Source organism: Setaria viridis, chromosome 6 (genome assembly GCF_005286985.2).
Source record: "Setaria viridis chromosome 6, Setaria_viridis_v4.0, whole genome shotgun sequence".
NCBI lineage: Eukaryota > Viridiplantae > Streptophyta > Magnoliopsida > Poales > Poaceae > Setaria > Setaria viridis.
Window position 1 is genome coordinate 4,080,373 of NC_048268.2, and position 26,383 is coordinate 4,106,755.

Sequence of the window (26,383 nt, forward strand, 5' to 3'; positions counted from 1 at the left end):
TTGACAAATTGTTCAATGGTGAGAATGAGAACACAGCCTTTCAATTGGATGACTCTTTTGATGACACCAATAGGCACTTTGAGCGGAAGATCCAAGAATCTAAGGTTAGAGAGGCGTTGAAAAGGATGAAAAGTGGTAAGACAATGGGTCCGGATGGTATCCCAATTAAGGTGTGGAGATGCCTTAGGGATATAGCCATAGTATGGCTAATTAAGTTGTTCAACCATATTTTTCAGTCCAACAAGATGTCGAAAGAGTGGAGGAGTATACTGGTACCAATATACAAGAATAAGGGAGATATTCAAAATTGTACTAATTACCAAGGAATTAAGTTGACGAGCCATACTATGAAGCTATGGGAGAGAGTTATTGAGCATCGTTTGAGAAGGATAACACGGGTCTCTACTAACCAATTTGGTTTCATGCTTAGAAGGTCAACCATGGAAGCTATTTTCTTAATAAGACGAGTTATGAAGCGGTATAGGGAGAAAAAAAAAAGACCAACACATGATTTTAATTGACTTGGAGAAGGCGTATGACAAAATACCAATGAATATTACGTGGTGGTCTTTGGACAAACATAAAGTCCCAACGAAGTATGTCAAACTTATTAAGGATACGTACAACAATGTTGTAACCAAAGTCCAAACAAGTGATGGTGATACAAATGACTTTCCGATTAGAATGGGATTGCATCAAGGGTCTACTTTGAGCCCTTATCTATTTGCCTTGGTGATGGATGAGGTAACAAGGGACATTCAAGGGGATATCCCTTAGTGTATGCTCTTCGCGGATGATGTAGTGCTAGTTGATGAAAGTCGAGCAGGAGTAAATGGGAAACTGGAGTTGTGGCGGGAGATCCTAGAGTCAAAAGGTTTTAGACTCAGTAGAACTAAAACTGAATATATGAGATGTGACTTTGGCACTATTACACATGAGGAGGGAGATGTCAGTTTGGAAGGTTAAGTAGTGCCCAGGAAGGATATATTTCGATATTTGGGATCAATGCTACAACGAGATGGAGATATTGATGAAAATGTTAGTTATAGAATCAAAGCGGGGTGGAGCAGGGAGTACGCTCCCACCAGAAGACGTTCCTCCTCCTCCCCATCATCATCATCATCCACTATGCCAGAAATGATTTGTGCCGGCACAGGCAAATTAGCGTGTTGATGGGCGTGATTTGCACCCACCAGCACAAAGCTTCCTTGGGCCGGCGGGGAGCACCCACCAGTACAGTGGGCGGCCGACACAAGCACCCACCAGCACAGATGCACCCCAGGCCACTGTGCTGGCGGGCGACATAAGCCAACCGCCAGCACAGATGGGAGCCAACCGCAGCACAGATGCACCCCATCTGTGCTGGCGGTTGGCTTATGTCACCCGCCAGCACAAACCTCACCATAAATGCTCTTGTTCATCTTCTTCCCTAGACAACCTTCCATTTGGAGCTTGCCCGAGAGGAGTTTGGGAAAAGCTCCAAAAACACCAAATCTAAGGAGGAAGGTTTTGCTCTCGATTTCTTTGGAGGAGGTGGCTATATAAGGTGAGTTTGTGCCATTCCAATATTCTTTTTCAACTTCTATCCATCATTTTTAGCTTCATTAGCTTGTCATCTAGATCTAGAACTAAGAGAGAGAGGAGGGAAGAGAGAGAAAAAAATTAGAAATAGATTATTTTTTAAATAAAATTCTATGGTCATATTATAACCATTACAATGCCTGAGTTTGATTTTTTTCCCTTCTTCTTATTAATTATTACATCCAAAGTTTAATTGAGTTTCATTTTGGGTAATATAGAATTGTTTTTTTATTAAATTTCTTCCTACTTATTAGTTACTACATCCATAATTTAATTTAGTTTATAGAATAGCTCATTAAATTAGTTAATATAACATAGAATTATTATCATAGGTTGTTAAAGATGGATCATAGAGCATGGATGTATGGCATACGGAGATATTCTCTTACTTTCATGTCAGAGGTATCGAAATTTGTCGAGGCTGCGAAGAAGCACACTCGCATTGGCAAGACAAAGCAAATACGTTGTCCGTGTTTTGACTGTACCAACAATATTGTATGGGAGGATACTAATGTCATCAAGAGTCATTTGATAAAGCGAGGTTTTGTGGATGGATACACAATTTGGTCCCACCATGGTGAGGCAGGAGGTACTTCCAACAACACAAATATCGATACTGGCTGTGATGAAGTGGGTGATGATGATGCAAACGACAATGATCATGTTATGATGGTAATGATTATGACCGTGGAGATCAAAATGGTGATCAAATAGATGTGCATGTGGAACCACAGGTGAACGAGGAACGTGATGTTGGTATGGAGGACATGTTGCGCCACATTGAACTGGAAGTGTTGCTAGGGAGTGCTAAAGGGTTAGAGAATTTTGAGACACTCAAGAAGGAAGCAAAGGACCGTATGTATGTGGGATGTGGGAAGGAGTGGATAATGCTATATTTCGTCCTTCATCTTTTGATCCTGAAGGCTAAATTTGGCTGGTCAAACAATAGTTTTAATGATCTTCTTACTCTACTGGGCAATATGCTCCCGAAGCCTAACTTTGTGCCAAAAACACATACGAAGCAAATAAGATTATCAATGTATTGAAGATGCGTGTGCAGAGAATACACGCGTGCAGGAACCACTGTATATTGTACCGCGGTGAGTATGTGGCATTGGAAAAGTGTCCAAATTGCAATGCTAGCCGTTAGAAAAGTAATGCCAATTTCTGTGAGGACCGTGCCGGTTCCTCCATCGGGAATTACAGGAAGAAGATTGCAAAGAAAAATGCTAGTGCTCAAGTGGAGGACGAGTCCTGTATAGGCACTGACATGACAACTCAGCGCAGAGTCCCTGCCTTGGTGATGTGGTACTTGCCAGTGGTGGACCGTCTGAAGCATTTGTTCTCAAACCCAAAAACTGCTGAAATGATGACTTGGCATGCTGATCGCCTAGTAAAGGATGACGGAAAGCTTTGACATCCTTTCGATGCTCACCAGCGGAGGACCTTCGATGCCAATCATCCAGAGTTTTCAGATGAAAAAAGGAATGTACGGTTCGCATTGAGTACAGATGACATGAATCTGTTTGGTGAAAGAAGCAGCACGCACAGCACATGACCAGTGCTGATGACCATATACAACCTTCCCCTATGGCTATGTCACAAGAGAAAGTTCCTTTTGCTAACCATTCTCACACAAGGCCCAAAGCAACCTGACATCGATATAGATGTTTTCCTTGAGCCATTGATGGAAGATATGTACAAGCTTTGGGAAGATGGGGTTCAAATGTAGGATGAGTATAGACATGAGCACTTCACACTAAGGGCCATTATCTTTGTTATCATCAATGATTATCCCGCCCTATTTATCCTGACAGGTCAGGTAAAAGGTAAGACAACTTGCATAGTTTGCTCGGATAGAACATCATATATGTACCTTAAGGGATCTATGAAGACAGTGTTCATGCGGCATAGGCGCTTCTTATTGAAGACACACAAATACCATAGGATGAAAGACTTTTTTGATGGCACTAATGACAATGAATTTTCTCCAAAACCAGCTACTGGTAAAATAGTATTTGAATTGTGCGAGAAGGTCAAGTTCAAACTCAGAAAGAAGTCATTAGGTGGTGCTAATAATTCAAAAAGGGGAAGGAAGCAGGCTGAAACTACAAACGTCGCAGACGTGCCATTTAAGAAGATGTCTATCTTCTTTAAGTATTTGCCATACTGGTAAGAGCTGGCGGTGCACCATGTCATTGATGGGATGCATCATCAGAAGAATGTGTTCGATAGCATCATCAGATTCTTGGACTTATCAGGCAAGGCAAATGACGGACTAAAATCATGAAAGGTCTGGTTGACCTTCAAATCAGGCCAGAGCCCCACCCGCAAGTACCTAATGGTAATCATTACCTTCCCCTAGCTAGCTACAACTTAACACCAGATGAGAGATTGGCTATGTGCAAGTGCTTACGTGGGTTGAAAGTGCCGATCGGATTCTCATCAAACATCAGTCACTGGTCTCATTGAAGGACATGACGCTTGCCGGCTATTGCGATTATGTCCTTCATCCTTTGTTTGCACCATGAGATCCTCAGTTTGCACCACAAAGGATACACATTTTATACACATTACGAATACTGGTTTCCTCATGATGTTTTCTTTCCATATTTGGTCCTACGTCCTCTGTTTGCACCACAAGAGAAGTACCACCTAAAGCTTCGATAATATTTCTGAGCCATCTAATATTATTGATAAGCTGCATTGACGTAAATTTAGAATTTATTCATGTGTAGTAACAAAATCAATTAAAAGAAAGAAAAAATGTTACTATGTTGGGAATTGTTCCTCTGCTTCGATCGCCGAATGGCAAGTCAATGGGCCCCATGGAATTGAAGTCATGGAAGACTAGCGGGAGTGTCATCGTGCTCGAAATGTCCCCTGCCACCTCCACGACCACCACCACCACGACGGCCACCTCCACGGCCACCACTCACCACGGGGAAAAGAACTTCCTCTTGCCATAGTTAGCCCAAACTATCCACATAAAATTTACAAAATGCTTAGAATAAAAGATTATCCAAAATAATAGAAGAAATTTACAATTGTTGGTTTAGATCTCATGAACATTGTTATAACTAATCATAACATATTTATTATCATTTTGCAATTGCATGGAATAAAAATGGTAAAATATAACAACTTTTAATTTCTCACACAATCCTTATGTAAACAAAATTTACACTGTCTATATGAAAAAATAATATATAGTGGAAGCAAATAATTTAGAAACAATAATGAAAAAAGATTAAATCTCCCTAAACGTCGGATCGGTAAAATTCTCAGCCAACAGTTCCAATGTGTTGCTGCTGATGTATCGCAAGCCACACCACGGTGATGAACTCGCCCCCGTTGTTGAGCCGCCTAGCATGGGAATCCCTATCGCAGTGGTGGGAAGCATAGCACAACATCTCCAACCACACATAAAAGATTCCTTCCAAAAAGGAGTCCGAGTCCATCGCGAGAAACTCTTCAGCTAGTCGAGGTCCTTCGACGGCAGGGCGAGCTATTAGAAAAAACACGGGTGCAAAGCCAGGATCCTGAAGCAAAAAAGGTGTAATAAATAAATTAGCAAACAAAAACTATCGTAAAAGCAAAATAAAATATCTTAAACTAATTTTATGAACATACACCTTGAAAGTACTTTAACCCTCCCCCTTAAAAAATATAACCCCTAAAATTCCAAACCTAATGGTTGTGGTGGCCTTGGTGGTAGCGCTTTAAGCACATAAAGCCATTGGAGATGACCAATGCAAGGTGGCATCATGCTAGGGTTTGGCAAGGGAGGACAAAGCCATGATGAGAAAGCCATGATGAGAACAAACAAATGAGTGGGCACGTACGAATCTTAAAAGTAGTCAATTTCAGTGTTTGGGTACGATGATGAATGACATATAGGAAAGGTGGTTGCTTACACAACACATAGCTTAATGGCTCAATCTGGTATAGTTATTGCAGCCCACCAACCATGTACCTTACAAATAATGTGTATTAATTTTGTACATTGCCTTATGCATATTTGAACTTTTTTAAAAACGACTCGATGTCTCTGAAATTGAATTCAACATTAGGATAAACTAGTTCGATATTATATAAGGAGATTGTGAAACAATATATATACCCAAAATGTTGCAATAATTATGTCCAAAATGTTAAAATGTACATTTTGAAAGTGCATCTAGGTCCATAAGTGGGTTTTGACGTATTGAATGATAAAATGATTAAAGGACTAACTTGTTTGTTTAAGATTGTGAGCAGGAATTTATTTCTGTATTTTTTATGAAGATATTGTCTCATAATTCGAATGTCTAGTATATGGCTCACAATGAAGTTAGCAAGCAAGTATGTGATCCCGTGATGCAAATTTATGATCAATGAAAAGCAAGGGTGAAGTACAATTGGGGATATGTTATCATGGTTGATCTATAAATCTCCAAACCATGTGATAGCTTGATTGACAAGTGAAGGGATCATTAAAGAAAAGTGATATTCACAAATGGATATTACAAGACTTTGTGTGTATATGATAAAGAGACATGGGCTCATGGGTTACATATTGGTCTCATTATTGGAAGCTTGCAATTCATGGGATATTCTATTATCAATCAAGAATAATCACTTGAAGAGGATTTCAAAAGGGAATTCATTGTTGATGTCAAAAGCAAAGCTAAACTCAAAGTGGCAAGAATAGATGAAGAAATCAAGTGAGATGATAGAGTAAGAGACTAAGCAAGCTTTGGTTAAGCGACGGCTTGGACCATGTGCATTTTGCTAAGGTGAAGTGACTAGTATCGTGGGGTTTCGAAGTATCATATCTAAGCCTTACCGAGGGAAGCAATGCAATGCATTTAATCTATTATGGTTGATAAATTGGATTGACTTAAGGATTCAAGTATACCTTATCATGTATGATGGAAAATCCTAATAAGTCACTAGCTCAAGTTGGATGTGCTCAAGATGATAGCAATGTTGTGAGCCCTCAAGTGAATATTGATCAAAGTATGGCATGGATGAAGACTTACAAGCTCAAATAGATGATATTATATTTTATGCTTATTCTTCAGTATAGGCATGCCGTACGATCAAAGGGGATGCAACATTGGCTAATTGACAACACCAAAAATACTTTTAGTTGACTTATGTGAGACTGGTCTTGAGAAAACCCTCGAGTATGTTAACTGTCCCGGGTCAGCTGACTAAAGTTAGTTCAGCCAGTAAGTGGATTGAGAAAGTATCTTTGAAAGTTTTGGGGCTAACTTAGCCAAACGAGACTAACTGGTTTGACAGACTGGTCTGGGGTTCTGAGTGCTAACGGATAGATTTTCAAACTAGATCGGTCTGGCAACCGGTCTGACGTGGTTGAGCAAGCGTAACGGCTAGTTTCTAGTGTGTGGAGGTATTTATACCCCTTGGCCCCCTCCTTGGTGTGGGCTGCTGGTTCTACATGCATTTGTGACCATTTTGTGACTAGAAAAGCTCTCCCCAACCTCTCTTTTTGAGACTTGAGTGATTCTTGAGAAATCTTTGAGTTGGGTTGAGAGAGTGATCTTATGTGAGTTGAGAAGAGCAATCCATAGCTTGAGCACTTGTGGTTCGTGTTGAGAAATCTGTTGAAGCATTTGTTATTCTTGAAGGTTTGCCTCCTAGACGGCTAGGTGTCTCCGGCTAGCTCCTAAGATGTGGTGAGCAGCAACAAGTTTGTGAGGGCTGCGATCTTGCCTCCGCAATGGAAAAGATCATCTAGTGGAGATGAGAAAAGCGGTTGAAAGAGACCCGACTTATTGGAAGTAGACTCGTATTCCAATGGGCTTCTCAAATGAAACGTAGGATTCATTGCGGTGAATCTGAACTTCGGAAAAAATAATCCTCGTGTCTTCATTTGGTTTGTCTCACTTGTTGATTTCTAGCAATTACTTGTGTTTCCGCTTCGATCTATTTGGGTGTGCTTATCTTTTGTCTTGTGTGCAGGAATTACTTAAACCTGCTAGAAATCATCTACAAAGTCATTCTCCAAGTTTGGTTGGTGCTAGAAGTCGAAGAGGGACACAAGCAACACTTGGTGTGTCACTTTGCCGTAGACCGATCTGACCGGTCTGAGAAACTGGTCTGGCCAGTTTGACTCTAGCAGTGCTGGTGGGTGGATTGAATTTTGTTAATTGGTCAATTTGCCTATTCACCCCCTCTAGGCGACATCTCGGTCCTTTCACATTTAAAATTTTATTTTTTAAATAAAGGAAACCAATGTGGTAAAACTTTAGTGAATATTACATTACGACTTACATGCGGCACCGTAACTACTTCGGTGATTATTACATTGCAAATTATTTGTGGCACTATAACAACTTCAATAATAGAATTTAGATATGGAAAGTTTTAATATAGAATGCATATCCACTCTAAATGATGTGTTAATATCACTTCATTAAATTTAGACGAGGAAGCAACTTATGTCGACACTACATAGCAACTTCCATTGAATTTTGTAAGAGGTGGCAACTTTACGAAATATCTAGTACTAGCCACTTATGTACGAGTTGCGTGCCAACTTTAATTGGAATTTAGATGAAGTACTATTTTAATGACTATTTTGCACAATTTATATAGAAACTATGCCTAACTTAAACTAGAGCTTGTGTATAATAACCAATTGAAAATTGGTAATGATATGGATATATCTATTAAACTAGCTTAGCTGCCTGCTTTGTCACGTGTCACAATTGAAAAGCTTCCTTTACAAGCACATGTGAGAATTTCCTAGACGTCTTAAGGATTTTTTTCCTCGAACTACGAAGAAGAGCTGCATGTCATTTCATTAAGAAGAAAAAGCATAAGAGCCAAATCCAAGGACAGGATTCACACCACACAAACACACAACAAAAGCTCACAGGCTTGCCACAGGGAGCTTATCACCAAAACGACCTGGCTAGACACCACAGCCTAAACAGCTCTGGAAAGCGACCAAGCAAGGAACTATTGAAGTTTAGAAGCTCCTGACGTCTTAAGGATTAACATGGAGGTTATGAATTTTTTTAATTAGTAATAGTAAGATATTTAGTTTAACAATGTGCCATGTTGGTGGGATATAAATGTAACCCATAAGACTTATCCAGGGAAAACTAAACAAAGTAATCACTCCATTAATTTTTTAGATGCCCATGCTCCAAGATTTAAAGTTATCAATCGTTGTAGTTTCTCTGGATTCATATTTGAGTACTTTCATATGGTGTCAATTGTATGGTAATGAGCAATATAACATAAATAAAATAAAAGTTTTTAAAGTTCAAAGTAAGAGACAGGATCAGGTCAAATCACATCTTATGTTTTGAAATGTATGAAGTAGTTGGATTTGAGGGGGAAAGGGTTCAGTTTGGGCCCGTACCTCTTCATCATTGTCAGCATCGTTGTGGATAGTGCTGAGGAGTTTAGTGGCAAGCTCCTTTATCTGCGGCATCCTAGAGGCATTGGGTTTGTCACGCTGGAACAATTTCTTGAGCATACTCCACCATTTTTGGGGAGATCCCCTGTCTGGAACCGCGCCCTGTTTCCGATCAGCTAAGCACTTATCCCACACTTTGTCCAGCTCATTGCAGGTGTCGGCATACTGGCCTTGGCGGATTGGGCCGGGCAACATCTCAGGTTGTGCCATCAGAAGAAACATCATGTAGTTGGAGAGCACCCGGACTGCAGCAACAAGTTTCTCTTGGTGTCCAATCATCTTTGACTGAGAAAGGTAAACATCAGTAGCGATGTGCCAAGAAAGAATGCTATCGTCAAACGAATCATTGGTAACACTCGAGTAAGTAAGATAAGCAGAGTTCCTGTCTATCTTCATGGTTTCCAGAGTACCGACGCCTCGTGTGTGCCCTGCATTGAGCCCAGTAGCCTTTAGCAGCCGGTCCTTGATATCCGTTGCTGCTGAGGCTGGTATGGTGCCGGAGTAGTGGACTTTGTTCCACAAGTTCTGAAGGCCCAGCATGGCCGCCAATCTGTTGCCCAGCTCGGTCTTGTCGCGGGTGCACACGTGGAGCAAGTTGTACTGCCCCATGGAGCCTGACCACCTTCTCTTGCTCGCCGCCTTGGTGCGCCGGCGGAGGAAGGTGACGGCACCCAGAAGCCGCTCCCAGCCGCAGCAGTACATCAAGGCGCATGCCCAGGTCGACCCAATGGCCCTGGCTAATGATATGGTTTCCAAGGCCAAGGTCCCTGACAGCAAGGCATAGGTGATGCCGACATTGGCCTTGCCGCCACCACGCTTGTCGCTCGAGTAGTGGAACAGCATGAGTGCGGCGGCTGTCGCGAGCGGGGAGAAGACGAGTATAGTGTAGCCATACCATGTGTGGTCCACGGCAGCCTTGGTGTAGAGGATGTCATACATGAGGGACATATCCATCTCGACCAACCCAAACAAATCCTTGCTGGCGTAGCGAGTACTGCAATCCCCATTAAACTTGGACAAGTATAATGTTGCATCGGCAAACATACTCTTGCAGATGTGGAACAGGGAGTGAGCTCCCAGGAGAAGCTCCTCGTCACCAATACTCTTATTATCTTGATCTTTTCTTGGAGGCTCCTCGTCACCAATTGTACTGTTATCTTGATCTTTTCTAGGAAGCTCCTCATCACCAATAGTACTACTGTCATCTTGATCTTTTCTTGGAGGCTCCTCATCACCATTATCTTGATCTTTTCTTGGATATGGCCACCGCAGCTTCCTCCAGTGACTAAGGTTGAATTCTTTCTCCCCATCGGGATACTTCAGGGTGCTCCGGATGCTGCTGCTGTTAGCACGCCAAAGCGCCAATGTCCTCTCTCCATACTTGAGGATACCGACAACGAACACCAGCATAGCGGCGAGTAGGAGCAAGGTGCTGCCGTCTTTGATGTACTTGTAGATGACAAAGGCGGCTGCCAGGACCTGCACCAAGAGTGTGAGCAGGTGCCGGAGCCAGAGCCGGTTGTCTTCCAGGGCGTAGGCGGTGATGGTGCCTGGCCCCCCTAGGTGCACAAGGAGGAAGGGTGCCCAGAAGGCCAGCAGGTGCGGATCACGTGCCTTGCTGCTGGCCACGGACAGGTGTCCGAGGGTGTATATCGCCGTGGAGTCGGCCAGCTGGTACATGAGCCACAGGAGGAGCCTCACCGGAGCCGGGGACTTGCGCCGGCGAGTCTCCGCGAACACAAGCAGCAAGACTTGCAATGTGAAGCTCATGAGTACCAGGATTTGGATCCCCCAATCGTTCCACTGACGTGCTAACCCTTGAGCCATCGTCCCAGCCTGCAGTTACAAGTCAAATCAACGACTCTCAAGATTACCAAATGCAACATTAGCGATTGAAATAAATGGAACAACTTACTAACGTTTACTTGTACAAATAAGGGAGGGAAGTCGCCGATGATACCAACTAACAGCAAGGGATTCAGGCGATTACAACGATCAGACCATAAGGCCTGCTGGCCTGAAAATGGAAATGGAATGCAATGCGCTAATCGCCTGTCCAGTGTGTACATATACCAGTACTCCTACTAAGCAGGCACATGATAAGGATTAATTTTTACAAACAAAAGAATGAAGACCTGATCTAGTCTTCCCTTTCATTAGTGGTATTTGCTCCTGCCAACGACCTAGACAGAAATAAAAAAAAAGACCCCATCTGGTCTTCCCTTGTATGAATATCAGGTCCATTTTAGTATTGCTTTGGTATGCACTAATGAGACTAACCAACCTCTGACAACTACATACACCAATGAATCTTAGCATCTTGTTTGACCTGACCATCTTAGCATCTTGTTTGACCTGACCAATAGATGAGTATAGTCCCACAGAGAAGAGCATCTAGTTAACCATATGGACAATTTTAGCTTTGCATGAGCTAATGTAAAAATACTCTCCTATCCTGGCCGTGTGGATATGCCCGATCGAGCTTCCCCACTCATGTAGGCTCAGTGATCCAAACAGTCAATTAAACACCTTCGTATGATCATTTTATCTAGGAAAAAGTCCAAATAGCCAACCGGACACTCTTTTTTTTAGATCATTGTGTCCAGTGAGTGTGCTTCCACCCATTCCAGGTATAGAATGCAGCTATATGAAGGCACGCTCCAAAAAGATACCTGACCACGTTAAGTTTTTAAACCTTCTGATTGTTGTTGCTAGGAGTGGTGCTGCTGTCACAAGGCAGTATGGCAAGTCAGGCCTTTTTTGCAAGGCAAGAATTTGCAAGAATTTTACCGGGTGTTTGACAACATTAATAGAAAACCTACATCTACATCTTCAAAGACTTGCATGCTAAATAGCAAACACACAAGGTTCACTAATAAAAAAATAATGCGTCATGCTCAACTTAACCAAGAATTCATAATACAGTCACATGACAATAGATGAGGTCATTTGCATTGCACATAGAAGCAACCCGAAATTTCAGCTTGCAAGACATACTTACAGGTTTTGGAAAATTCGTAAAAGGTTCATAAATGGAGATGAGATATCTAGTCACATATATACATGCATATAAAATTCAAGACTAAATTCAACTCCATGTACTAGGTATTTTTCCCCATGATTCGTTAATTTAACAACTCATATATAGATGAAGTTGACTTTGAGACTAAATCTAATATGCTTGTGTGTCACCACCTACTCTAAAGTGTACCTGAGTAAACTGAAGGCCTGTGCAATAAGGGAGAGTAGATGGGGCATTTTTTTAATGGTCCAATCGTTCTACGTATATATACTCTCTGTTTTCTTGGCCTTTGAGCTTAAACAATGCACGCCTTTTAAATAGCAAGTAGCCGGGTTATCGAAAATAAAAGACGAAGAGAAGACCCCATCTAGTCTCCCTTTGCATTGTTCTTCAATTTACCCCAGTCAATTTTAGCATTACACTCTGGACTGCATTACAAATATAAACAAACAAAAGATCAGCTTTAGTCTTCCCTTTTAACTTATGTGACTAGTATTCTCTAGCCACTAGCCAGGTCCATTTTAGTAGAGCATTGCTCTTAGGACAAACACTAATGCAACCAACAAGTTGCGTAAGTACACGAAGGAATTGAATCTCAGCTCCGCGTTTGACCATCCTATGCTCTTAGCAGCGTGGACACAGCCAAAAGGCCAGCTGGTAACATGAGGGCCTTACACTGGAACCCAACTCCCAAATACAACTCTGCAGGCACACTGCAAAAGAAGATCGAAGCAGTCCCCCAAGCATTAGCTAACGGGGACAATCCGTCTATGCACGATTTTGCCAATGTGACAAGAGCCACACAACAGTGAGGAACTCGCCGCCATTGTTGAGCTGCCTAGCATGGGAATCCCTACTGCAGTGGTGGGCAGCATAGCACAGCATCTCCAACCACACCCTAAAGATCACTTCCAACGTGGAGTCCGAGTCCGTTGCGAGAAGCCAGGAAGCAATTCCACGTCCATGGAAGAAAGCAGGCCCGTTATAACCCTTCGAGTGAAGCAAAAGGCGTAATAGATAAGTTAGCGCCCATAAATTATCATAAAGGGAAGATAATTTTAACTGATTTTTATGAACATATATGTAAACACCCCCAAAGTATTTTACCTAGAGAACGGGAACTATTTCGGCCAGATGTTTTTTTTTATTTTTGCGAATTAGGATTTCTTTTTATTTTTTAAGCATTTTGAGGATTAATGTGGAGGCTCCAAAAGAAGCCTGTAATTATTAATAGTAAGATATTTGGTTTAAAAATGTGTTATGCTTATAGAATATAATATATTCAAAGTTAAGATGATGATGATATTCTGTCAACATACTTGGATTTTGGACCATGTAAAACCGTGCCCTATGTTTTGAAATGGAGGATTGTATTTGAGGTGGTTGGGGTTCAGATTTGAAATGTATGAAATACTTGGATTTGAGGTAGTCGGGATTCAGATTGGGCTCGAACCTCTTCATGAATTGTGTCAGCATCGACGGTGAGGAATTTCGTGGCAAGCTCCTTTCTCTGCCGCATCCTGGAAGCATTGGGTTTGTCACTCTGGAACAGTTTCTTCAGCATACTCCACCACTTTTCGACGAGAGGTCCCTGATTCTGATTAGCTGAGCAGTGGCGATCCCACATTCTGTCCAAGTCATTAAAGGTATCAACATACTGGCCTTGCTGGATTGGGGCGGTCAGCATCTCAGGTTGCGCTATCATCAGGAACATCATGTAATTGGAGAGAACTTGGACTGCCGCGACAAGTTTCTCTTCATGTTCAACCTTTGACTCAGAAAGGTAGACATCAGTAGCAATGTGCCAAAACAGAATGCTGTCGTCAAAGGCAAAATCGCTAAGAGTCGAGTGAATATATTGAGCAGAGTTTTTGAATATCCCCATGCCATTTAGAGCATGGATGCCTCGTGCTTTGGGATGGACGTAGGAAAACACGGGCAGCATCCGGTCCTTGAGATATGTTGTTGAGATTGCTATGGTGCCAGAGTAGTGGACTTTGTTCCACCAGCTCCGAAGCCCCAGCTTCGCAGCCAGCCTGCCGCCAAGCTCGGTCCTGTCACGGGTGCACAGGTGGAGCAAGTTGTACTGACCCATGGAGCCTGACCACCTTCTCTTGCTTGCCGCCCCGATGCGCCGGCGGAGGTAAGTGACGGCACCTAGAAGTCGCTCCCACCCACAGCAGTACATCAAGGCGCACGCCCAGGTCGACCCGATGGCCCTAGCCACTGATATGGTCTCTAGGGCCAAGGTCCCTGACAGCAATGTATAGGTGATTCCGACATTAACCTTGCTTTTACCATGCTTGTCGCTCGAGTAGTGGAAGAGCAAGAGGGCGGCAGATGTTGCAAGCGGCGAGACAACAAGTATAGTGTAGCCATACCATGTGTGGACCACGGCAGCCTTGGTGTAGAGGATGTCGTACATGAGGGATAGCTCCATCTCGAGTAACCCGGACAAGTCCTTGCCACCGTACCACCTTGTGCAAGTCTGATCAAACTCGGACATGCGCTCTGTTGCGTCGACAAACCGAATCTTGCAGACGTGGAACAGGGAGTGAGCTCCCAGGAGAAGTTCCTCATCACCAAAACTTTTGTCTTGGTCGTCTTGTCTTGGATTTGGCCACCTCAGCTTCTTCCAATGACTACGATTGTATGCAGTCTCCCCCTTGGGATGTTTCAGAGTGCTCGGATGCTGCTCGTGTTGCCACACCAGAGCGCCCATGTCCTCTCTCCGTACCTGAGGACACCGACGACGAACACCAGGATAGCTGCCAGTAGGAGCAAGGTCCGGCGACGGACAATGTACTTGTAGATGACGAAGGCGGCTCCCAGGATCTGCACGGAGAGAGTGAGCAGGTGCCGGAGCCACAGCCGATTGTCCTCCAAGGCATAGGCGGTGATGGTACCCGGGCCCCCAAGGTGTACCAGCAGGAATGGCGCCCAAAAGGCGACCAAGTGCTGGTCCTGTGCCTTGCTGCTGGCCACAGACAGGTGGCCAAGGGTGTATATCGCCGTGGAGTCAGCCAGCTGGTACATGAGCCACAGGAGAAGCCTCAGCGGAGCTGAGGATTTGCGCCGGCGAGTCTCCGCGAACGCAAGCAGCATGACTTGCAACGTGAAGCTGAAGAGGACCAGCACTTGGATCCCCCATTCGTTCCAGAAACGCGCTAAACCTTGAGCCATCCGGGATATCGCGGCCTACACTTAAAATTCAAATCAGCAGCTCAGAAGCTAGGATTACCAGATGCAACTGTAGCGATTGAAATACACAGGACCGTAATGTATAAAAATCATGTCCAAATAGCTCGGATGGCTCACAGACACAAGCCTATGCTTGCTTATTTTGCCTCATCAACAATAAATAAACAAAAAAAAAGACTATGTACTTCTGAAGTCTGAAATTCATTACTAGTACAAAGGAAAATGAGTAAAAGCAAAAGCTTATGTCAGACCGATGCAATTTAGTGGAACAGATTACCTTACTACAAATGGATCAGAATCAGATCGGAGGGAAATCACCGATAGCAGCTGAGAGGAACAGACTTATCCTTGCTCTCCCCGGCGATTGGCTAGAACGATTGCTAGCAATGGAACGCGATGCTCCATTGCTAAAAAGGACCGAAATTGAAGACCAGTGCAAAGGGAGACTAGATGGGTATGGTCCAATCGGTCTACACATATATTACTCTCGTTTTCTTGGCCTTTGAGCTTAAAAAATGCACGCCTTTTAAATAGCTAGTAGCTGGGTTAATAAAAATAAAAGACGAACAAAAGACCCCATCTAGTCTCCGCATTGATCTTTAATTTACTCCGGTCAATTTTAGTATTACACTCCGGGCTGCATATATAAACAGAAATAAACAAAAGATCGGCTTTAGTCTTCCCCTTTCAATTTATACTATGGCTAGGATTCTCTAACCAGGTCCATTAGTAGAGACAAACACTGATGGCACCAACAAGTGTGTTATATGCACGAAGGACTCTGAGCTCCATGTTTGACCATCTTAGGATCTTAATCTCTTGTTAGCTAGGGACGTGGACACAGCCAAAAGGCCAGCTGGCCACATGAAGGTTTACACTAGAACCCAACTTCCAAATACAACTCTTCTTACATTTCTAATGACCTTTTCAATGGAAATATTGATATAGAGAAGAATTCATTGTACCTGGCAATTGAAGAGGCTAATTTGTTTCCTGATGTATATCATTTCTCTGCAGCCAATCCGTACTCTCACCAAGACGCACAGTTTCCTGGTTGCATGGAAGCATTAACTTATCATTTGTCGGTCTTGATCCCATTTGATTGTTCCGAAAAGTAACCGGTTTATGCTTATTGGCATCACCATGGCAGCTTCAGTTTTCTTTCATTGATATGCTTCATGCTGCTTCTTTAGTACTTCATCTTCTCTGCGTGTCTCAGTCTCGATCTCTTTGCCTCTTGAGTTCTCTTGCATCTGCGAGCGGTGACTCTGTATTGGATGTCGTAGATCCATTAACATTGATATCATTGATCCCATCTGAAAAGGCATAGCATGTAGTTATGGAGCATGAGACTCGACTTTTTCAAAGTTGATCAACATTACTTGCGTTTGGGGTGTTTGTTAGGTCCTTGAATAGCGCGTTCTGAAGACGCCGGCAAAGGACCAATCTTCCATTACAATTTATATTTCTGTCACAATAATCATAATTCAGGTGTAAAGGTAACAACTAAACTGATTGGGAAAAACAACTGGTGTGCAAAGAGCCTCCACGTATATTGCGAAAATGCGTATGTTGCGTTGGATCTGTAGTCATACAAGAAGAAGGGATCGAGTTCGGAATGAGGATATACGTGATAGGTTAAGAGTAGCATCAATTAAAGAAAAGCTTATTCAACACTGGCTAAGATGGTTTGGACATGTCTAACGAAGGTCTTTGGAGGCACCGGTGCGTAGTGGAACTCTAAGGCGTGACAGTAATGTGAAGAGAGGCAGAGAAAGATCAAAATTGACATGAGAAGAGGCAATAAAAAATATTTGAAGGGATGGAATATACCCAAAGATTTAACCCTCAATAGGAGTGCTTGGAAAACAACTATTCATATGCTAGAATCCTGAGTGGCTCTTGTTAGGTTTCAACTCTAGCCTACCCCAACTTGCTTACACAACTTGCTTGGGACTGAAAGACTATGTTGTTGTTGCTGCTGCTGATATGATATCAGGAACTGAAGTGATGCATCATGTAAGAGAAAGATCTAAGGTTCATATCCAAAACACAACTGTGTTTGTTACACGGTACAGCGAATCCATAAGGGGTTCTTGAATCATCAGATAGCATCCTGGCTCATTCCTGAATCATGCATCATCCCATCTAACATATCTACCAAATCAATGTACAAAAGATGTCCATCGACAACAGTGAGTAATCATCAGAACGGCCCGGCCATCATTGTTCACACGCGTATGTAGAATTCAATTGTGTCAGCTGTAAAACAAAAAGGGTTCAAGAAATCAAACCAAACTGAGAACCATAGTAGAATGAAACGGGTCATACAATTGTGAAATAAAAAAAGGATAACTGACCTTATTGAGAACATCCCTTGATGCGGTTGAATCCTCTCCTTTCTTCAGAAGTTCAAGTCGAGCTTTCATTGCATTGTTACTTTCTTCAACCTATGTTGTTAACAGGAAACAACTTAAACTATTCATCATTTTTACCCAAATGGAAATGTTAGCACAAGGATAATAAATTTGACAGCATCTTGTCATATTTTTTAGCAACAAAAATTAGCATCCGATGGGTAACTTCCCTATGCAATAATATAGTTGACAGTAGTCATCTTGCCATTTGAGTTGTAGTGAAATGAATAAAAAATGCTCTTAATTTCTTTTCCAAGAAAACAATGCTGGAATCTTGTTGATATACATATGTGCACAAGATATTTCATAGCTTCCACATATAGCTACAAAGGCTTCAAATCCTCAATCCAGTAATCAAATCAACCAATTAATTTACTTGCAACCACACTCAAGAGTACTATGCGCTCACATTCATCCTGTATTTTCGTGAGAACAATGACTACCTTGTCCTACTGAATAAGAGTCATCTTTCTTATCAATGGTAGGACATAAAGGCCCAGCTTTGGTGCCACACCTGTAGTTTGTAAAACATTAAAACCAACACGATACCTTTTTCAGTAAAGCAGCCAAATGTTCAATTTCATCTTTCTTTGCCCTTGATATCTTTTCTTCGATTTCTTCAATGCTAGTCCTGCATTGAATAGAACTACCATCAGAATAAACTAGATTGGGAAACTTTGGACAGAGAGCAAATAAAGAAATGATATGTTAAATTTGCCAAAGGAATATCTCCATCTACTTATCAACTAGTATGCAAACATAAAAGCGAGGTCACTGGATGTACCATAACCATATCAGCCTAGTATTTGAAACCCTAAAATTTCAAAAGGGAACTCCAAGGTAACGGATACGTCGCTTACTTCTCTGAAGGTAATACATCCAGATTTTGCTCTTCATCGAAATCATCTATCTTGTCAAGGGCAGCAGCAACCTAACAGAACAAAAGTGATGATGTTACACATGAGAAGACAGTACTCTAAACCATGAACTCCAAGGTGCCAAGGAGTATAACAAAACTGACCTATTTATAGGTTAGACTGTTAAAACTTAGATACTTATTTTAAGAGTATAATGCATGGGTTTCATTCTAATCCCAGGTATCCCTAACGACCTAGCTTTCCTGAAAGCATATCCTTGTGAATCAATGGCTATTAACTACCAGCTCATGGTCATAGTCACCTTAAAATTGTTTGCCTCATTTTCTATTTTCAGTAGCCAACTAGGCCATTAAGAGAAAAAAGAGTGACATCAAAAGAAAAAAAAAAGGAGCATGAATATCTCAAAAAGGTTTAAGTGACAGCAAGAAAAAAAAATACACAAGAATGCAGGGGCACAGGCTAAACCTAATACATGATGTGGGACCATTAGTTTCTGATTGCTGGATTGACACAACCAGTCGCTGAAGCTGAGCATCTGAATGGTAAGCTTTGTCATTCTAACACTAAAGGCAGAGGATAAGATATGGATTTAACAACAGATAGTACAGTTTTACCCCTTTGTCATTGATACACCCATATACTTCATGGTGAAGTATAATCAAATCCTAACCAGTCCAACCAGTAGAATTTAAAGAACTCCCACAGTAATTGATAGGTAAGAGCTCCTTTTACATTTATAGTGCTGCTATAAGTATAAACGCACATATGGAAATGAATGTCTGACAGGAGTTAATCTCTTAATAAACTAGGAAAATTATTCCTTTGAAAACCCACATGCTGTGCTGAAAAACTGGCAACATGGTTGAGAACACATTGATTTCAAAATTACCTGTCTTTCTTGGCAGACTTCGTCAAACTCCTCCTGCAGTATGAAGAAAAAAAATTAATACAGTGCTCATACATGCAAAGAAAGGAAGATAAATATATACTAATAGCATCAGGCTTGGCAAACATAACAGAACCGATATCAGTACTGCAATTCAACAATGCATGCTTACAAGATACAAGTTGTTAACTGTGCAAGTCAGGCAGCAGAAAACATTGTGACAGACAGATAGAAAGGTTATAGAGGAAGGCAGACATTAGCAAATCAGCTCAAAATATACAGGCATTGTATAATAAACAGTTAACATAACATAAACCTTAGCCCAAATTATGTTTTTAATCTCTGGAATATCTTTGTTAGTAGTAAGTGACGAATTCAATGCTAGTAGCATTATGGAGTATGAAAGGGAGGTGTAGTGGTGTATATAAGAAAACTGATGGTGCAAAGACAGCAACGTTGTGTAAAAAATCGAAATCATAGAATGACATGTATTTGAAACAAAATTTGAATGTTAATTTGACATTCAGGAATGGGGCCCTTCGTGAATTGAGTCCCTGATGCAAAAGGGGCTGATAAAAGTTGAAAGAAACGTCTATTCTCAAGGAATCAAGGTAAAGCTAGACCCAACCCCAATTACCACAGTACGAAATTGCAGATACCCAAAAATTTCCTAAAAAAGTTAAGCGTGCAATTCTATCTTCATTATTTAATCCTATGTTTAAAACGAGTATCCAATCTTTCATCCTTTATAATAGGGGACCAGAAATCAGCCTGGAACAAAAGCTGTACCTCTATGGTGGCATGCATAGCCTTCATCACCTGAAAAAACACAAAAAAAATGAATAAATCCACAGATAACACACTAGCCGGATACGGAAACTGAACTTTGCACGCGATTCAAATTAGTGGATATTGCAAGGATTAACTGATTTGCAAGCTATTTGTAAACCCTAACTAGTGGATAGGGAGTACTGGAGTAGATCAGGGAGACTCACGCGGGTGAGCATATGGTACAGACGCTCCCTCTCGGCATCCGTGAACGACGGGAAAGCCCTCTTGACGGCCTGAAACGCCGCAAGAGCACGAATCAATTGATTAATGCACCATGGGAAACTGAAAAAAAATCGAATCCCCATCCAGGATCCGAGCTGTCGGAGCCGAGGAAGGGGAGAGGGGACGGGGCGAGAGCGCGCGAACGGAACCAGCAGCTAACCTCGCGGGAGCATGCTGTGAGGAGACACTTGGAAGCGGCCTTGAACGACGTTTGGAGGATGTCGTACCTCCCCGGCGCCGCGGGATCCATCGGTGGCGGACTCCGGCGAGGTGGAGACGCCGGCTTTCGAATTCGAAGAGCGGCGAAATGGTTGCTTGCCTTCGGAATCAGAGGCGGGGGGTGGAAGGGTTAATGGGCTAGTTGGGCTGTATTGAGATGGACCCGAGTACTACTCTGCTATTGCTTGAGCCCAGGTCCGCAAAAAACTTGCAGCTGGGCCGCATCGGCCACAAAAGCTGATTTATGCGGGGTGGTGGCTAAGCGGGCTCGTTTAAGAATCCGCGCCCGCCTGCATCTAGTATTGGGCTCAAATGAACACATTCGGGCCCTCTGCATCCCTTTGGACGGACACTGTTGCTTTAAAATCCACTCACGCAGTCACACTCAGAGACTGCCCTAAAAAAAGAAAATCCACTCAGAAACACACCTGTCACTCTGCCAGGCCAGGGTAGAGGTATGCATATGTCATAATAGAGATACACGTCATCATAACTCATAAGAAAGGATGTTAAGAAGACATGCATTTCATAAGGCCACAAGGTAGACAGTAGGAATAAAGCTGGAATTGGACATATTCATATCTGTCTGCACGATTCAGCGAACATCAGGCGATCACTTATAGCCTATCAGTCAGTTCAAGCTCTCGCAGGCTCGCTTCAGGTTCAGGACCCAAACACAACAAATACAGTCACAATGTTACAAGTCGTCCTTCTACAAGCCACATTGGACAGGGATCAGAAAAGCTAGCTCATGAGCTAGAACCAAACGTTTATGGCTTTCTACAGGAAACAAAACCAGGCAGCCATATGGAAACATTAATTGACATGTCCTGCCGTTCTGGATTAACCGATCAAGTCATTTAGACAAGAAAGTATCTACCAAGATGTACAAGGTCTTTTGCTCAGGCTAATCAAAAAGTATCTGTCGCAAATTCCTGCACCATCAAAAGTTTAAAGTAAATGGCCTAAGGTGATGGCATCATATGTGCAGTTCAACATCATCTATATATGCTACAACACCTTTTGGGTGTACACTCAGTATACAGATCAAGATCATTCAGTACAAAAACAACATCCTTCGACAGCCTTTTTATCTCTGCTACAGGGCACTATTTTGCTCCGAGTCGACCAGGCAAAGATGTCTCGCTTCAGGAACTGGAGACTACTGACAGCAATTGTGCCGAAGTGTAAAAGATTTACCTCAAAAAGTTACATATCCTATTCTAAATGTATTTCATCCCAGCAATTCTTATCCGCCTTGATATCAAATACTGGACAAGAGAGTACATAGCTCCTAGCAATCCTAACACCCGAATAGTAACTATGTCTGTCATTATAACCGAGGGCAAGTTGAGAGGTAGCGTCACCAGTAGCTTTGCATCTGTCTGTCTGACATAATCCCACATGCAGCGGTTGAAGAGAATGTGATTAATGTCAGAACAAGAAGAGCGACATTTCTCACAGCAAATAGCCAGCCTGGGCCCCCAATATCAAGAGCCCATCCTCCATTGCCAGGACAAGTCTCCTCCCATATCCTATACAATGCTGTCAATAGCAAATACCCGGAAATAGAAACTGTTACAGGGAAATAGCGCTGCCTGTTGCCAAATCCTGCAAAGATATTGAATCCTGGTTCAAAAGCAGAAGGATGGGTGCTAGGAAGAAGATAGCACGGTTCGAGCCACCAGTAAGTGTTATATTGAGAACAAGGCAGATGATGAAGCACAGCACAGTAGAAACGTTGTCAATCGCAGGCATCCAAGCAGCCTCAGCTGCCAATCTCTTGATGGTGAATGTTGGTGCAGCATGAGCTCTTCGTTGCTGGAGCAGCCTTGCTTTGGGTGGGAAGGCAGAGCTCTGACTAGATGAGCCATGTGTTACGCCTGTCCGCAGCCTTGTCACGCAATAGCAAAGCCAGTTTAATCTCTAATGCAATAATCATGAAAAAAGCAGCATAGAGACCCAAAAGTGACATTCTTGCCCCTTCTATAGCCAACATGTTGGTGAACTTCTCTGCTTCATCCTCATCTGCAAAACTTTTGGCTCTTAATTGTCCTTCAAGCAGATAGGTGACTGGAACAAAGCTACCAAGAAAGAGAACACCCGTGGCAAAACCCTTGTGCTGGATTCAGAAGGGAGATGGGTGAATACGACAAAGACTGCAGCAGAGACAATTGTTGCGACAAGAAGAGGATACAGAACAACTGCCTGGAAGAAGCACTGAACAGATATGTAGATGCCTAGTGTGACCCCAACTGCCACTGCATACAAAGCCCTCAACTCAACAACATACTTCACTGGGATGATGGATGTAACTGCTGCTAGTGTAAGTACCACGGTTGTGATGAGCAGCCATGATGGCCAAGTGGGCTTCGATGCTTTGCAGGAGGGGACGGCAGGCTCTGCAGATGAGGTTTCTGGAGACACCTAGCGATGTCGAGTACAGTGTAGAATGAAAGCTGCCGTCCATATGAAATCCGACGTTTGAGAATCAATGGGAGCTCTAATTTGACGGTCATGACGTCATGATTACATGGATTGATGTGGAGAGAGTTTTCCTGCCGGATTTCGTTCTTTAGAGATTATGATTCCGACATTCAGTTTAACCAGCTGATCATTTTGTATACCTTGTACTTGGAGGGGAAAGGAAAATTTCCGAGCTTGGAACACACAAGTTTCCAGTAGAACTGTTTACAATACAAAAGATAGTTGTATCTCTCCAATCACATTGTGTAGGTGTTGGGATTCTGTACAACAAATCGACCACCAAAAGGATAATTTGTTGGTCATGTGCTCCAAATGATTTCTACAAGTTCAATACTGATTTTTGTATGACTATTCAGCACCGGTTTTCCTTGTAATCCTTGAACTCCTTGAGGTCAACAGCACACAGAAGCCACTATATCTTGAACTGTTCGATCAGTCTGAGAAGACTATATGTCTCAGCATCAGGCATTGCCCCTCTCAAAATCATTGTCCTCAGCAAATCTGGCTCATAAACTTTTGCCTTCACATAAGCTTTTAGGAGGGTGTTGTACACAAAGGAATTCCTACAATATTTTGACTCACTCAATTCTCTGTATACTCTCTTTGCATTTTCCAAGTCACCAATTTCTGCAAACTTCTCAAGCAACATATGTGTAGTCTCCAGCCACGGTGTTGAACTTCTCACCTTCTTAGTGACAACTTCTTTCTTTCCCATATCCATTGTGTTCAGAGCTTCTTTAACAAGACCCGATTTCAAGCAACCTAAAGCTAAGTGGCGATAAGTAATAGCATTCGGCTGGCATCCACTTGCTCTCATTTCTTTAAACACAGCTGATGCTTTATCCACAACACCATGCCTGCAGTAAACGGATAAAATGGAATTGAACTGTTCTGTAAGGCTTAACTTCTTTGTTGAATTCATGTTGACCCATATCTTCTCTGCCTGGTCAATGGACCCAACCTTCCCAAATGCTTCAATTGCGAGTGTGAAGCTTTTTGATCGAATATGAGGAAGACCTTGCATGATCTCCCATGTTCTCTTTAGCTCCTTTTCCTTCCCAAGGTATCCATATAGGATCAAAAGAATTTCCAGTGTCGACCAATTAGTACCAGTCATGGAATTCTCAATTGCTTCTACATATGTCTGGCAAACAGTATACAGCCTCGCTATAGCATGCGCAATAGCTAGAATGCCATAAGTGATCTCATTGGGCTCAATCTTTGCTCTTTTCATATCATTGAATACCCTCGCTACCCCATCGATGTTGTGTTCATTGGCTGGTATCTTCAACAGGATGTTGTAGGTTGACGTGTGAGGGGTTACACGATCAGCTTTCATCTGAGAAAGGATCTTGGATATAGTTTTCCTGCGTCCAGGTGAAGAGTGGAGGATGATCATGCGGTTGTAAACATACGGCGAAATTGGCAGGGACAATTCCCTCATCTTCCTCATGTACGCATAGGAATGCTTAATCAGACCCAGATCCAACGCAGCCATCACAAGGTTGTTGTAGAGCAGCTCTTTCTGATATTCCTGAGGCACGCGAAGGAAAAGGCTTTCAGCTTCAGAAATGCCATGGACTTTAGCCGTGAACTCCAGGAGGTACGAGTAATCAAGCTCACTCAGCTTGTAGGGCCTCTCTCTCATGATCCACTCCATGACCTGCGGAAAGAAAACAATTGCAGAAATGCAGTGTCAGTTCTTGAATAAATGGAAGGTACTAAGGAAAATCTTACACAGTAACAGCTATCCATACATTGTAAAACAAAGAGAAGCTAATTACATGGTAATTGGACGAGTGGTTGTTTCACAAGTAAAATTTTGGTATAACTGAATTACTATCCAAACACAAATACTCCCTCCGTTCCAAATTGTAGGTCGTTTTAGCTTTTCTAGGTTCATAGATATTATTATGCATCTAGACATACACTAGAAAAGCCAAAACGACCTAGAATTTGGAACAGAGCGAGTAACATTTTGTTCATCTCTACAGATGAGCAAGCAGGGCAATCAGTGCGAGCATAAGAACATGCCTTTCGTCACTGCAGCTGACCTGCATCGACCGCAAGGAAGATCTTGTTGGAGGCCGATGGAATCCAAGCCAGGAAGACCGGGAATGCGAGAAAGAGAAAGAATGAATTGGGGGCGGGAGGACAAGAGTACCTGGAGGGCGGTGCGGTGTTGGCGGTGGCGCCGGAGGCGGTTGACGGCGTGGAAGACGTGTCCGCGGTGCACGGCGCGGCCGTCGGCCATCCACCCCCGCATGGCCGCGCACACCGAGGCGGCCCCCTCCACCCGCTGCGCCAGCGAGGCCTCCTGCCCCGGCTTATCGCGGGGCCCCTCCGACGAAGGAGGAGGCCGCGGCGGCGGCTGAGGAGGAGGCGCGGGGGCGTCGCTCCCCGAGCTAGTGAAGAATCCTGCGGCGGGGGTGGGGGCGGGGGCAGGGAGCAGCGGCCGCCGGCGCCGGAGCAGCGCCCGCAGCAGCAGCATCGCGGCGGAGCTGCAACCGGCGAGCACGAGCACTGGACACTTCCCGCGCCGAAGCCGTCGGATCGGAAATCAACGCTCCGGAAGGCACAGTTCCCAATTTGGGAGTGGCAAAATTGCATTTTACCATAAATGCGCAACTGTAGCATTTCGTTTGCATTTGTGAATTATTATCCAAATATTGACTGATTAGGCTCAAAAGATTCGTCTCGCAAAGTACAACAAAACTGTGCAATTAGTTTTTGATTTCATCTACATTTAGTACTCCATGCATGTATCGCAAGTTTGATGTGATGGGGAATCTTCTTTTTGCATAGTGTCAAAGTTGGGATTTTGGAGGGAAGTAAACAAGGGCCAAGAAGTTTTATCGTGGCCGTCAGAAGCTCTGCGAATGAACATGATCTGGTATGGAATCAATGCCAAACCTGACGAACCGATCCTCTCAAAAGACTTAGGCGGTGTTTGGATACCACCCGCTAAAGTTTAGCACCTGTCACATCGGATGTTTGAATACTAATTAGGAGTATTAAACATAGGCTAATTGCAAAACTAATTGCACAGATAGAGTCTAATTCGCGAGACGAATCTATTAAGCCTAATTAGTCCATAATTTGACAATGTGGTGCTACAGTAACCATTTGCTAATGATGGATTAATTAGGTTTAATAGATTCGTCTCGCGAATTAGCCCAGGGGTTCTGCAATTAGTTTTAT

The 26,383-nt window shown here is 42.9% G+C and overlaps 5 protein-coding genes and 1 pseudogene across 5 annotated transcripts; all 6 read right to left on the minus strand.

The window, feature by feature from the left end:
* Nucleotides 1-4,298: 4,298 nt before the first annotated feature.
* Nucleotides 4,299-11,212, minus strand: LOC117861433 (uncharacterized). Its single transcript, XM_072294481.1, has 3 exons — nucleotides 10,939-11,212; nucleotides 8,963-10,855; nucleotides 4,299-5,123 (listed from the first exon to the last, which is right to left on the minus strand). Exons 1-3 carry the CDS (start codon nucleotides 11,086-11,088, stop codon nucleotides 4,866-4,868), a joined length of 2,301 nt encoding a protein of 766 aa, XP_072150582.1. The 5' UTR covers nucleotides 11,089-11,212; the 3' UTR covers nucleotides 4,299-4,865.
* A 1,597-nt stretch (nucleotides 11,213-12,809) lies between these two features.
* On the minus strand, nucleotides 12,810-14,547 carry LOC117862055 (uncharacterized). Its single transcript, XM_034745569.2, has 2 exons — nucleotides 13,495-14,547; nucleotides 12,810-13,031 (listed from the first exon to the last, which is right to left on the minus strand). The coding sequence occupies exons 1-2, from the start codon at nucleotides 14,545-14,547 to the stop codon at nucleotides 12,810-12,812; spliced, it is 1,275 nt and encodes a 424-aa protein (XP_034601460.2).
* A 140-nt stretch (nucleotides 14,548-14,687) lies between these two features.
* Nucleotides 14,688-15,234, minus strand: LOC140223080 (uncharacterized). The gene has a single exon (XM_072294512.1). It carries the CDS (start codon nucleotides 15,222-15,224, stop codon nucleotides 14,718-14,720), a length of 507 nt encoding a protein of 168 aa, XP_072150613.1. The 5' UTR covers nucleotides 15,225-15,234; the 3' UTR covers nucleotides 14,688-14,717.
* A 2,028-nt stretch (nucleotides 15,235-17,262) lies between these two features.
* On the minus strand, nucleotides 17,263-20,807 carry LOC117859848 (uncharacterized). The gene is made up of 8 exons (XM_034743027.2): nucleotides 20,637-20,807; nucleotides 20,419-20,487; nucleotides 20,213-20,242; nucleotides 19,427-19,459; nucleotides 18,520-18,590; nucleotides 18,209-18,290; nucleotides 17,603-17,692; nucleotides 17,263-17,504 (listed from the first exon to the last, which is right to left on the minus strand). Exons 1-8 carry the CDS (start codon nucleotides 20,724-20,726, stop codon nucleotides 17,466-17,468), a joined length of 504 nt encoding a protein of 167 aa, XP_034598918.1. The 5' UTR covers nucleotides 20,727-20,807; the 3' UTR covers nucleotides 17,263-17,465.
* A 796-nt stretch (nucleotides 20,808-21,603) lies between these two features.
* On the minus strand, nucleotides 21,604-23,214 carry LOC140223155 (uncharacterized; annotated as a pseudogene).
* Nucleotides 23,215-23,353: 139 nt separating this feature from the next.
* LOC117861178 (pentatricopeptide repeat-containing protein At1g07590, mitochondrial) lies at nucleotides 23,354-25,702 on the minus strand. The gene is made up of 2 exons (XM_034744695.2): nucleotides 25,347-25,702; nucleotides 23,354-24,845 (listed from the first exon to the last, which is right to left on the minus strand). The coding sequence occupies exons 1-2, from the start codon at nucleotides 25,671-25,673 to the stop codon at nucleotides 23,595-23,597; spliced, it is 1,578 nt and encodes a 525-aa protein (XP_034600586.1). The 5' UTR covers nucleotides 25,674-25,702; the 3' UTR covers nucleotides 23,354-23,594.
* Nucleotides 25,703-26,383: the final 681 nt, after the last annotated feature.